This window comes from Monodon monoceros, unplaced genomic scaffold, assembly GCF_005190385.1.
Source record: "Monodon monoceros isolate NGI ecotype Baffin Bay Population unplaced genomic scaffold, NGI_Narwhal_1 Super_Scaffold_18, whole genome shotgun sequence".
Lineage (NCBI taxonomy): Eukaryota > Metazoa > Chordata > Mammalia > Artiodactyla > Monodontidae > Monodon > Monodon monoceros.
In genome coordinates this window covers 34906207-34920283 of record NW_021703774.1, presented here as the reverse complement: position 1 = coordinate 34920283, position 14077 = coordinate 34906207, and the positions used below count along the sequence as shown (strand labels likewise).

The 14077-nt window shown below is 33.9% G+C and overlaps 1 protein-coding gene across 6 annotated transcripts in view; it reads right to left on the bottom strand.

The window, feature by feature from the left end:
• Positions 1 to 14077, bottom strand: part of CD46 (CD46 molecule) — a 61212-nt gene that overhangs the window by 13451 nt on the left and 33684 nt on the right. For 2 of the 6 annotated variants that reach the window (XM_029231228.1, XM_029231226.1), the window contains exons 6-9: positions 5198 to 5380; positions 4763 to 4807; positions 4609 to 4653; positions 2816 to 2863 (exon numbers count right to left, since the gene is read on the bottom strand). In XM_029231228.1, the coding sequence (XP_029087061.1) occupies positions 2816 to 2863; positions 4609 to 4653; positions 4763 to 4807; positions 5198 to 5380 (321 nt within the window). The remainder of the gene's footprint in view (positions 1 to 2815; positions 2864 to 4608; positions 4654 to 4762; positions 4808 to 5197; positions 5381 to 14077) is intronic. The other 4 variants (XM_029231229.1, XM_029231227.1, XM_029231232.1 and 1 more) reach the window with 2 other exon arrangements.

The window sequence follows — 14077 nt, the reverse complement described above, 5'->3', positions numbered from 1 at the left end:
GAAATTAAGGAAACAATTCCATTTACAACAGTATCAAAAAGAATAAAATACTTGGGAATAAACTAACCAAGGAAGTGCAACATTCATCCAGTGAAAACTACAAAACATTGCTGAAAATAAATTAAAGACATAAATAAATGGAAAGACATCCTGTGTTCATAGATTGGAAGACTTAATATTATTAAGATGCTAATACTACACAAAGCAATCTACATATTAAATGCAACCCCTATCACCATCTTGAAAATCCATTTTGCAGAAATTGAAAAATCAAACCTATAATTCATATGGAATCAAGGGACTAGCAATAGCCAAGAAAAATCTTGAAAAAGAAGAGCAAAGTTGAGAGGGCTCATACTTCCTGGTTCCAAAACATACTAAAAAGCTACAATAATCAAAACAGAGTGGTACTGGCATAGAAAAAAACACACACACTAATGGAATAGAGTAGAAAGCCCAGAAATAAACCCTTGCTTATATGGTTAAATGACTGTCAACAGGGTGCTAAGAACATTCAATGGGGAAAAATGGGGAAAGGATAATCTCTTCAACAAATGTTTCTTGGAAAACAGATATCCACATGCAAAATAGTGAAGTTGGACACTTACATCATATACAAAATTAATTCAAAAAGGATCATACAACTAAACTTAAGAGCTAAAACTATAAGACGCTTAGAAGAAAACATAGAGGACAATCTTCATGATATTGGATCTGGCAATGATTTCTTAGATGTCACACCCAAAACACAGGCAACAAAAGAACAAATAGATTAACTGGACTTTACCAAAATTAAAAACCTTTGTGCTTCAAATGACACTACCAACAGAGTGAAAAGGCAATACACAGAATGGGAGAAAACATCCTCAAATAATGTATCTGATAAGAGATTAATATCCAAAATACATAATGAACTCCTAAAACTCAACAACAACAACAAAAAATTCAAAAATAGGAAACGGACTTGAGTAGACATTTCTCCAAAGATCTATAAGAGACCAATAAGCACATGAAAAGATGATCAATTACTAATCATTAGGGAAATTAAAAAATAGAAAAGCACAATGAGATACTACTTTACATGTATAAGGATGGCTATTATCAAAAAACAGAAAAATAAGTGTTGACAAAGAGGTAGAGAAATTAGAACCTATGTGTGTCACTGGTGAGAATGTAAAATGGTGCAGCCACTGAGGGAGACACTAAGTTTGTTCCTCAAAAAGGGAAACACAGAATTACCATACACCTCAATGTGTTATTCAGAATAGCCAAAAGGTGGAAACAACCCAAGTGGCTATCAACAAATGAATGGATAAACAAAATATGGTATATACAAATAATGCAATATTATTCAGCCATAAAAGGGAATACAGTTCTGCTACATGTTACAAGAGGGACAAACCTTGAAAACATCATGCTAAGTGAAATAAGTCAGAAGTGATTCTACTTCTTGACCTAGAATAGTCAAATTCATAGAGATAGAAAGTAGAATATTGGTTAGCAGGGCTGAGGGGAGGGAGAATGGAGGGTTATTATTAAATGGATATAATCTTTCATTTTGAGATGATGAAAAAGTTGTGATGATAGCTAGTAGTGATGTACTTAATGCCACTGAAATGTACACTTAAAATGGTTGAAATAGTCAAAAACAATTTTATCTAGAAAAATTAACATAGAAAATAGCCTGAACATTTCTGAAAAGGATGTCTTCTGCCAGATATTAAAACATATTATGGTACTGCCATCAAAAAATCGACTTAGTGGGGGCACAGGAATGGACAGAGATCAAGGGAACAGAGAGAAGATTAGAACACCTATGACTTTATTTAATGTACGATAAAAATTGGCACTTCAAAATAGCTGTAGAGAAGACAACTTATTCAACAAATAGTTCTACTTAGCCCTTAGATGGGGTGGGTGGAATGGAGATGAACCTAATCTCATTCCACATACCATAATGAATTTCAGATAAAACAACGATTTAATGCAAATAATGCAATCAGGATGTATGGTTAAGATGTTTATATAATTTCAGCATGGGGAAGTCCTGAAGCTTTTATAAGAAGGATACACAGTCATAGCCATTAGGGAAAAGATCAGTACACCCAGCTACCTATAAATGTAAAATGCACATGTAAATGACCACTGATAGGAGAATAGTTAAATATGGTATATATTAAAGTCATCATTAAAAAGGATGGGAGTAAATCTAAAAAGAACCCCAATTCAAGACATTAAATGGAAAAAGTGAAAGCTTCAGAAAAATATGAGCAGCATAATGCCATTTTTGGTTAAGAAAAAAGAAAAAATGCCAAAATATGTATAAGTACACATATAAAGATGTTGATGTACAGAAATAAAAAGATACCCTAAACTATTAAGTGATGATTCAGGAAATGGACTAGAGAAAGAGGAGGAGAAGTAATCTTTTACTCTGTATGCTTTCATAATGTTTGAAATTTTACAAACTCATATTCATATACTATTTATGTAATTAAAAGTTATAAAAAGCAATATATATACCCAATAATATAAAATTTTAAAAGAAAACTGACTAGTAAATATAAGGCAAAAAAAAACCACCTAGAAAAAAAAGTTCATTTTAAACAGGCTTTGATGAATTCTGACAAATCAACAAGAAATATTTTAGAAACCAAATAGAAAAATGAAAAAAGGACATGAACAAATAACTGTAGAGGAAAAAAGCTCAGCTTCATTGATAATTAAATAAATGCAAATTAATATGTGACATCATTTTTCACCCATCACCCTAAAAAGTTCTAAGCAATATATGTAGAATAAAGAACTCCTGAACCTGGATGACTTGACCCCAGAGTCATAGTTGGATGAGTAGGCTTGGAATCTGGAAAAATAAATTTGATTCAATTCTCCAGACTTATCAATACAAAATTATGGATTTACTTTTGAGTTTTTAAAAAGATTATTTCTCAAAGTGAATTATTTCCCAAAATGAAAAATACACATACTTCCTAAACTTTGCAATTCTACTTCTGTGAAGTTAACCTAAAATACATATTTACACAAGTACATACGAATGTATCCATAAGAATGTTCACTATGGGATGTTCACTATGGCTTTGTATTATATAATGGAAATCTTAGAAGTTAACTAATAATAAACCATAAAAATATGTGTTCAGAATAAAGACATGAAACTTTAAAAAAATACCATCCACATAGTACCCTATTACATAATTTGTATCCTTTTCTTTTCCACTTAGTATTTTGCCCACATTTTTTCATATTTGCATAATCAGATCTACCTTATCACCATTATATGTCACTAATGATCCTTTTCATGCTCTCTAACTGATGATAAAAAATGACTGACAGTCTCATGAGGAATTTTGATTTTTGATATTTAAAAAAAAATCCCTGTAGTTTACCTTCTTTATAAATTTGTCCTCACAACTCTCTCTTCTTCAAACACTAAACTGTATCAGTGTTTTATAAATCCTTTATAAAATGCTTATGGTCAACTCTTTCAAAAGAGCCTATCAACAAACATAGTATACCACAGTGCATAGTCCCAGTAGGCCCATGTGAGTAAACATGGATGAGTCAATATCATCCACCAAAAAAAACATCTTTTTCCCCCCAAAACTTCAGAGCCCTCACCAAGGTACTCAAGGAGATTACTGGATACCAGGTTTACGGGAATTATAAAAAGGTGTTCTAATTACCATGTTAACATGAAAAATTCCCCTCAGTCCTTAAAATATTAGGACAATAAGAAGTAAACAAATTAAAAGCCAGTAGATGACATTTGTTTGAGTCATTAAACAATGGGACACTGGAACCTATAGAAATGTTGTTACTTTAGTGAGCAGAGCCACACTGGGACCCTGAGTGCAGTCTGCCCAGGCTAATGCTCTTCCTCTCTTCCTCTTGTCTCTTGCTTCTGCTGCAACCAAAGAGAAGAAGCCAGAGATAGCAGCCCTGAAATCAGGAAGATAATTCCTTCCACCATATCAAAATAGTCTCTCAAGTCTTAGGCAGAGCAGCTAATCAGTAATCCCTGCAGAACCAAACTGGTCACGGTCTGGGAAAAGAAACATAGTCCTAGACCCAGGAGATACCCTGTAAAGGTGTCAACAGATCACTTTTAAAATGAATAAATTATCAATGTCGATGATACAGAAAACACACATGTTAAAAAACAGACACCATGGACCTTCCTCTGCATTAATATTGAGTTATGCTGTAATGCATACAAGCTACCTTTAAGAGCTTTCTAGATACTAGGCACTGTGCTAAGTGCTTTAAATGGATCCCATTTTAAATTTACTACCACTCAGTAAGGAAGGTTTTAAATCATCCACCAAAAAAACCATCTTTTAATTATTTTACATGTAAGTAAACATGCTTAAAGTTTACTTAACTTGCCACCTGCTTATATCTGCAGACTACTGCAAATAATTTTAAAGTCACTAAATGTAACAACTAAAATGGCTGTTAATATGTTCCTTCTCCCTTTCATTCCTAAAATTGATGAATGAGTGTAAATCATAGGAATTTAAAAGATTTTGAAAAAAATCACAAGGAATGTAAAGGATTTTGAAATATATAAGCAGGAAGTTACTAGACCTGAGACACTGGAAATTGGAGGTTGGGAACTGGGAGGAGTTGACACTGGAAAACAAAAAAAAATGTAGATTGGATCAAACACTTGGGAGTTGCTAGTATTTTCACCAAGAATCTAAAAGACTTTTGAAAAAATATATGCAGGTAGTTACTAAACCTGAGGCACTGGAAATTGGAGGCTGGGTACTAGGAGTAGTTGACTCTGGAAAACAAAATAATGTAGACTGAATAAAAAACTTGGGCATTATTATTTTCTTTTCATTAATATGAATTATGCCTTTCACTCTTATTTAGGTAAAACTTCCTACGCTTCAATTTACTCTGAAAAATGATTGCTATTCATTTTTACATGTAAAAAATGTGAAACAAGAGAAATTTATATACATGTGTGATGTACATGAAATGCTAAGACCCTATAATGACATCCAAAATCGCAACAGCAGATTTCTTTGTAAATTTGAAGTCATACAACTATCATAGGAATGAATACAAGACAGTTAAATATGAAAATTGTTTCTTTTCTATTATTCTGTATCATTGATATTTAATGTCAAAGAAAAAAAAAAACAAAGGAAAACGACAATATTTATACCTTTAATACATGTTGGTATCTCAGGCTCCCAAGTACTGTTCGCACTACAGAGAATTGTGTTGCTGCCATTAAGCTTAAAACCCTCATCGCATCTATATACAATCGTTGCTTTGTAGTAAAATTTTGATCCATGTCCTGAGACTATCATTCCATTTTCAACGTGTGGATGTACACATTTGACCACTGAAAAATGGAGAAATTCCAGAGTTAATGGAAAGCTGCTTTCACATAGGAACAGAAAAACTAGTGCAAAGTAATAATTTCCAGTGGAAAGAAAGAGGAAAGGAATGAAAAGATGTTAATTGGAAAAAAAAAAAAAGACTTTGTGCATTTGAATTCCAGGGAACAGATCTGGAGAAGTCTAATAACCTTTTCCCACCTAAAACAGACTGTCATTATAGTTTATTTGCTTCCCTACATTTTCTTTCCATTATTGACAAGTTTTGAGAAAGGTCTGAGTACCAGACACAAATTCAGGGTAAGTTCAAAAGAAACTTTCAATGCTCTTTAGCTCTAGGATTTTTTTAAGATCATGCTGACACTAACTGCGGTACCCTGCTTTTTAAGAAAGGCAGCAAAAACTTTTCTTAGAAGGTAATATCTGAGCTCAAATTTAAAAGTTGAAAAGAAGCTAGCCATGCCAAGACATGAAAAAGAAAGTTCTCAGGTGACAACAACACAGAGGAACTGGGATGTTCAAGAAGTACAAAGGCCAGCGGAGTTAGGGGAGTGTTTTCCAAACATTCTGGACTGTAACCCAGAGATCAAGAAATACATTTTACATTGTAAACCAGTATATAAACAAACAGGCCTGAGATAATGTTAAAAGTTAATACTTAGCCCTCACACCAGTGTACTCTGCTATTTCCCATTCTACTCTACTTCTTAAAAAGTAAAATACTCATCCTGACCCTCTAGGATTCACGATCCATTAATGGGTTTGGCAGAATTTGGGAAAAAACAAAATCAAGAAACACTGGGCTGGGCAGTGAGTTCTAGAGAACATCTTATGAGATTAAATCTGAGTAATAGACGAGGGCCAGATAATATACTGCCTTTTAAACCAGAAGAGTGTCCTTTCTCCTTTCTTTTGGGTCTGAATTTCCATCAGGTATTATTTCTCTTCAGCCAGGAGAACTTCCTTATCAATTCTTATAGTCCAGGTTGGCTAATGACAAATTCTCTTAGCTTTTGTTTATCTGAAACTGTTTTTATTTCACCTTCAGTTCTGAAAGATTTCTCTTTGACAGAGAATTCCAGGCTAACTGTTTTTTCTTTCAGCACATTAGCAGAAATTATTGTCTTGTAGTTTCAACAGTTCCTTAACAAAAGTCAGCTGTCATGTCATTCTTACTTTGGGGTGAGGAGAGAGAGGATGTAATATGTTTGTGTTTTGTTTTTTGTTTTTCCCTCTCACTGGCTACTTTTTCTTTTGTTTTCAGTAGTTTTACCATGTTGTGTTTAGTTTAGTAGCAGTTTCTTGGTAAATTTTTGAAATTTATTCTGCTACGGTCAGTGAATTTCCCAGACCTGTGGGGTTGTTGTTTTGGATCAAATTTAGATAATTTTTGACCAGTATTTATTGAAATGATTTTCTACATTTTTCTTTCTCGTCTCTTCTGAAACTCCAGTTACATATATGTTTGACTCTTTGCTTTTTCTCCCAAATGTCTTTCTCTCTGTTTCTTATTTTAATCTTTTTTTTCAAATCATGGTGGATTTCTATTGCTCTGTCACTGATATTTTTCACTGTTGGGCCAATATGCTCTTAATTGTACCTAATGATTTTCTTCTAAGTTAGGTTTACTACTAGATAACAAAGTACATACAGTAAATCTCACCCTTTTAAGTGTACAGCTGTATTAGTTTTGATCAATTCAAATAACCATGTAATTACCTGCACAATAACAAAAGTTCCATTATCTCCAAATACTTCCTTATGCCACTTTGTAATCAACCCTCCCGAACTTTCGACCACCTTATCCAACCAGCCAACCACTAATCTGTTTTCTGTCCCTATAATGTTGCTTTTCCAGCATGTCATAATGGGATCACAGCCTCTGAGTATGGCTTATTTCACTTAGCATAATGCATTTGAGATTCATTCCTGCTGTTGCATGATTCAGGAGTTCATTTCTTTTTATTGCAGAGTATTACTCCAGTGTATGGATGTGGTATAGGCTGTTCATCCATTACCAGATGAAGGACATGTGGGCTAATTCCAGTGTGGAATGATTATGACTAATGCTGCTGTGAATATTCTCATGCAGGTTTCTATATAAACATACCTTTTTACTTACGTTGCTGAGTTGTATGGTAAATGTATATTTAACCTTATAAGGAATTGCCAAATTGTGTTCCATAATGTTCATGCCACTTTGCATTCTTACCAGCAATGTATTAGAGCTCCAATTGCTCCATATACTTGCCAGTTAATGGTATTGTTAGTTTTTAGGGTTTTTTTTTTTTAATTTCAGCCATTCTAATAGCTGTTTAGTGATACCTCACTATGGTATTAAATTCCATTCTGTAATTACTAATGATATCAAGCAACTTTTCATGTACTTTTTTGGCATACATATGTCTTCTTTGGTGAAACGAATCTATTCAAATGGGTTGCCTATCTTAAAAAAAATTGGGTTCTTTTCTTATTGTGTTTTGAGAGTTACTTATATATTGTATACAAGTCCATTAGCAGATATGTATTTTGCAAATATTTTCTCCCAGTCTGTGGCTCATTTTATTCATTCTTTGAACAGTGTAGTTGAAGCAGAAGTTTTGAGTTTTTAATAAGTCCAATTAATATTTTTTCTTTAAAGAAGAAGGATCATGCTTTTAGGATTGATTTAAGAAATCTTTGGCTAAGGCAGAAATATTTTCTACGTTTTCTAGTAAAAGCCTTATGGTTTTAGGTTTTACATTTAAGTCTGGTTCATTGTAAGTAAATGTCTATGGTGCTAACATAGGTTGAGGTGCTTTCTTTTTTCTGTGCATAATGTATATCGAATTGAGCCTGTACATTTACCATTTTTCCAATGAATTGTTTGTATATCTGTGATGAAATCAAGTGGACATATTTGAAAGGGTCTATTTCTGGACACTTATTCTGTTCCACTGCTCTACATGGCTATCCTTTCACCAGTACCACACTGTCTTGATTATATTCCTTACAGCATGGTTTATAAGAAGTCTTGACATCAGGTAGAACAAGACGTCTATAATTTTTTTTCAAATTTGTATTGACTATTCTAGTTCTTTTATCTTTCTAAATAAATTGTAGAGCCTGTTTGTCAAGTTCTGCTGGGATTCTATGGGATTGTGTTGAATTTAAAGATCAATTACTGACATCTTTATTATATTGTGTCTTCTAATCCATGACCACTGAATTTTCTCTATTTATTAAGGTCTTCTTTAATTTCTTCTATAAGTGTTTAGTTGTTTTTACCATTTAAATATTTCACATACATTGCTAGATTTATATGCAAGTATTTCATGTTTTGGAGCTGGTATAAACAGTACTTGAAAATTTTCAATTTCTAATGGTGTTTTACTAGTTTATAGATATACCGTCGATTTCTGTATGTTGATCGTGTATCTTGCAACCTTGCTAAAACTTCAGCCATTCAAGTTTTCTACAAAAGCAATCGTCATAAGTGAATGAAGTCTATTTTATTTCTTACTCTCCAATATGTATGCCTTATTGTACTCTCTAGGAACTCCAATGCAATGCCGAATAGACATCCTTATCTTGTTCCACGTTAAGTAAAAATAAACTACTCTTTTACTATTAAGTATAATGTTAGCTGGGGAATTTTTTTTTTTTTTTTTTTTTTTTGCGGAGCACAGGCTCTGGACGCGCAGGCTCGGCGGCCATGGCTCACGGGCCCAGCTGCTCCGCGGCATGTGGGATCTTCCTGTACCGGGGCACGAACCCGTGCCCCCTGCATCGGCAGGCGGACTCTCAACCACTGTGCCACCAGGGAAGCCCCAGCTGGGGAACTTTTATAGGTGCCTTTTGTCAGCTTCAGGTAGTTCCCTTATATCCTTATTTGCTGAGTTTTATAATGAAAAGATGATAAATTCTGTCATATACTCTTTTTTCTTTTACATCTATTAAGGTGATCATGTGTGGTTTTATTTTGTTTTTGTTTTTTGGCACATGCTAGAAGATTTAATCTTTAAAATAAACATTAAGTTAGGCATTCTATTTGCAGGAGAAACTGACATTCAAAGAAGTTAAATAACTTACAGAGCTAATGGGAAGTGGAGACAGAATTGTCCAATATATTCAAGGGAAGGTTTGTCTAAGCAAATGGCTCTGGGCTCAAATAAGGGAGGATATGCAGCATACTCTAAGCTCTCATTAGTTCTCTCTTTTTTTTTTTTGAATTTTATTTATTCATTTTTTTATACAGCAGGTTCTAATTACTTATCTATTTTATACATATTAGTGTACACATGTCAATCCCAATCTCCCAATTCATCACACCACACCGCCCTCCTCCCAACTTTTCCCCCTTTGTGTCCATACTTTTGTTTTTTACATCTGTGTCTCTATTTCTGCCTTGCAAACCAGTTCATCTGTACCATTTTTCTAGATTCCACATATATGCGTTAATATATGATATTTGTTTTTCTCTTTCTGACTTACTTCACTCTGTATGACAGTCTCTAGGTCCATCCACGTCTCTACAAATGACCCAACTTCGCCCCTTTTTATGGCTGAGTAATATTCCACTGTATATATGTACCACCTCTTCTTTATCCATTCATCTGTTGATGGACATTTAGGTTGCTTCCATGACCTGGCTATTGTAAATAGTGCTGCAATGAACACTGGGGTGCATGTGTCTTTTTGAATTAGGGTTTTCTCTGGGTATATGCTCAGTAGTGGGATTGCTGGATCATATGGTAATTCTATTTTTAGCTTTTTAAGGAACCTCCATACTGTTCTCCATAGTGGCTGTATCAATTTACATTCCCACCAACAGTGCAAGAGGGTTCCCTTTTCTCCACACCCTCTCCAGCATTTGTTGTTTGTAGATTTTGTGATGATGACCATTCTAACTGGTGTGAGGTGATACCTCACTGCAGTTTTGATTTGCAGTTCTCTAATAATTAGTGATGTTGAGCAGCTTTTCATGTGCCTTTTGTCCATCTGTATGTCTTCTTTGGAGAAATGTCTATTTAGGTCTCCTGCCCATTTTTTGATTGGGTTGTTTTTTTAATATTGAGCTGCATGAGCTGTTTATACATTTTGGGGATTAATACTTTGTCCATTGATTCATCTGCAACTATTTCCTCCATTCTGAGGGTTGCCTTTTTCTCTTTTTTATAGTTTCCTTTGTTGTGCAAAAGCTTTTAACTTTCATTAGGTCCCATTTGTTTATTTTTGGTTTTATTTCCATTTCTCTAGGAGGTGGTCAAAAAAGATCTTGCTATGATTTATGTCAGAGTGTTCTTCCTATGTTTTCCTCTAAGAGTTTTATAGTGCCTGGTCATACATTTAGGCCTTTAATCCATTTTGAGTTTATTTTGTGTACGTTAGGGAGTGTTCTAATTTCATTCTTTTACATGTAGGTGGCCAGTTTTCCTAGCATCACTTATTGAAGAGACTGTCTTTTCTCCATTTTATATCCTTGCCTCCTTTGTCATAGATTAGCTGACCATAGATGTGTGAGTTTATCTCAGGGCTTTCTATCCTGTTCCATTGATCTATACTTCTGTTTTTTATGCCAGTACCATATTGTCTTGATTACTATAACTTTGTAGTATACTCTCAAGTCAGGGAGTCTGATTCCTCCAGGTCCATTTTTTTCCCTCAAGATTGCTTCGGCTATTCAGGGACTTTTGTTTCTCCATACAAATTTTAAGATTTTTTGTTCTAGTTCTCTAAAAAATGTCATTGGTAATTTGATAGGGATTGCATTGAATCTGTAGATGGCTTTCAGTAGTATAGTCATTTCCACAATTTGATTCTTCCAATCCAAGAACTTGGTGCATCTCTCCATCTGTGTCACCTTTGATTTCTTTCATCAGTGTCTTATAGTTTTCTGAGTACAGGTCTTTTACCTCCTTAGGTAGGTTTATTCCTAGTTATTTTATTCTTTTTGTTGCACTTGTGAATGGGATTGTTTCCTTAATTTCTCTTTCTGATCTTTCGTTGTTAGTGTATAGGAATGCAAGAGTGTTTTTTTTTTTCTTCTTCAAAGTTTCTTGATATGGTAAATTGCACTGATTAATTTTCAAATTTGAATCATCCATGAACTCATGGAATAAATCCTACTTAATTACGATGTATTATTTTTTATAGGCAAGGATTTGATTTATTAATATTTTAAGAAGTTTTAGTTCTATGCCCATTTTGGATATTGTCTGTAATTTTCTTGCAATGTTTCTGTCTGGTTTTGGTATCAGAGCAATGCTGTCCTCATGAAATGAGTTAAGAAGTATTCCTATCTCTTTTAGTTTTCTTGAAAACTTTATGTAGGGCTACTACTATTTATTCCTTAAATGTTTGGTATAATTCCCCGGTGAGGACATGGGCCTGCAGTACACTTCATGAGAAGGTTTTTTATAATTTTTTATTGAAGTATAGGTGACTTACAATATTGCGTTAGTTTCAGGTATACAGCATAGTGATTTGTTGTTTGGTTATTCTTTAGATTATATTCCATTACAGGTTATTACAAGATATTGGATATAATTCCCTGTGCTATAGAGCAAATACTTGTTGCTTTTTTATTTTACGTATAGTAGTTTGTATCTGTTAATCCCATGCCCCTAATTTGTTGCCCCCCTCCTTTTTCCCTTTGGTAATCATAAGTTTGTTTTCTACATCTGTGAGTCTGTTTCTGTTTTGTATATAGAATCATTTGTATTATTTTTTTGATTCCACATACAGCTGATATCATATAGTATTTGTCTTTCTGTCTTACTTCACTAAGCATAAAATTCTCTATGTCCATCCATGTTGCTAAAATGTAACTATTTTATTCTTTTTTTAACGCTAAGTAATATGCCAATACACACACATACAGACACAAAGACACACACACACAGACACACAGACACACACACACAGACACACACACACACACAAAACATCTTCTCAATTCAATCACCTGTTGATGGGTACCTGGGTTACTTCTATGTCTTGGCTATTGTAAACAGTGTTGCTATGAACATTGGGAGTGCATGTACCTTTTTGAATTAGAGTTTTTGCTTTTTCCAGACATATACCCAGGAGTGGGATTACTGGATCATAGCTCTATTTTTAGTCTTTTAAGTAACCTCCAGACTGTCTTCTTTACTGGCTGCATCACTTTACATTCCCACCAACAGTGCAAGAGGGTGCCCTTTTCTCCACACCCTCTCCAACATTTATTATTTATAGACTTTTTGATGACAGCCATTCTGACTAGTGGTAACACCTTGTGGTTTTGATTTGCATTTCTCTAATAATTAGTGATGTTGAGCATCTTTTCATATACACGTAGGCAATCTGTATGTCTTCGTTAGAGAAACGTCTATTTAGGTCTTCTACCCATTTTTTGATTGTGTTGTTTGTTTTTTTAATATTGAGTTGTATGAGCTGTTTGTGTACTCTGGATATTAACCTCTTGTCATTTGCATTATTTGCAAATATTTTCTCTCATTCCATAGGTTGTCTTTTGGTTTTGTTGATGGTTTCCTTTGCTGTGCAGAAGCTTTTAAGTTTGATTAGGTCCCATTTGTTTACTTTTGCTTTTGTTTCTTTTGCCTTGGGACACTGACCTAAGAAAATATTGCTACAACTTTTGTCAGAGTGTTTTGCCTATGTTTTATGGTGTCATATCTTACATTTAGGCCTTTACACAATTTGAGTTTATTTTTGTATATGGTGTGAGGGAATGTTCTAATTTCATTGTATTACATGTAGCTGTCCAGCTTTCATAAGACCACTTGTTGAAGAGACTGCCTTTTCTCCATTGTATATTCTTGCCTCCTTTGTTGTAGATTAATTGACCATAGGTGCATGGGTTTATTTCTGGGTTCTCTACTCTGTTCCATTGAAGTACCATGGAGTAGGTTCTCTACTCCATTGATCTACATGTCTGTTTTTGTGCCAATACCATGCTGCTTTGATTACTGTACCTCTGTAGTATAGTCTAAAGTCAAGGAAGGGTTATATCTTGAGCTTTCTTCTGTTTTCTCAGTATTGCTTTGGCAATTCTGGGTCTTTTATGGTTCCATATAAATTTTAGGATTATTTGTTCTAGTTCTGTGAACAATGTCACAGGTATTTTTATAAGGATTGCATTAAATCTGTAGATTGGTTTGGGTAGTATGGCCATTTTAGCAATATTAATTCTTCCAATCCAAGAGCACAGTATATTTTTTCCATTTCTCTGAATCATGTTCATATTCCTTTATCAATGTTTTATAGTTTTCAGTGTATAGGTCTTTCACTTCATTGGTTAAGTCTATTCCTAGGTTTTCTTTTGTTTGTTTTTAGATGCAATTTTAAATGGAATTTTTTTTTAACTTACTCTTTCTGACATTTCATTATTAGGGTAAAGAAACACAACAGATTTCTGTATATTCATCGTGTATTCTCTTACCTTGCTGAATTCATATATTAGTTCCAACAGTTTTTTATAGAGTAGCATTCTCTATATAGAGTATTATGTCATCTGTAAATAGTGACAGTTTTACTTATTCCTTTCTATTTTGGATAGCTTTTATTTCTTTTTATTTTCTGACTTCCAACACTATGTTGAATAGAAGTCATGAGAGTGGGCATACTTGTCTTGTTCCTGAATTTCAGGAAGGCTTTCAGCTTCTGACCTTTGAGTATTATGTTGGCTGTGGGTTTGTCATAAATCACCTTTATTATGT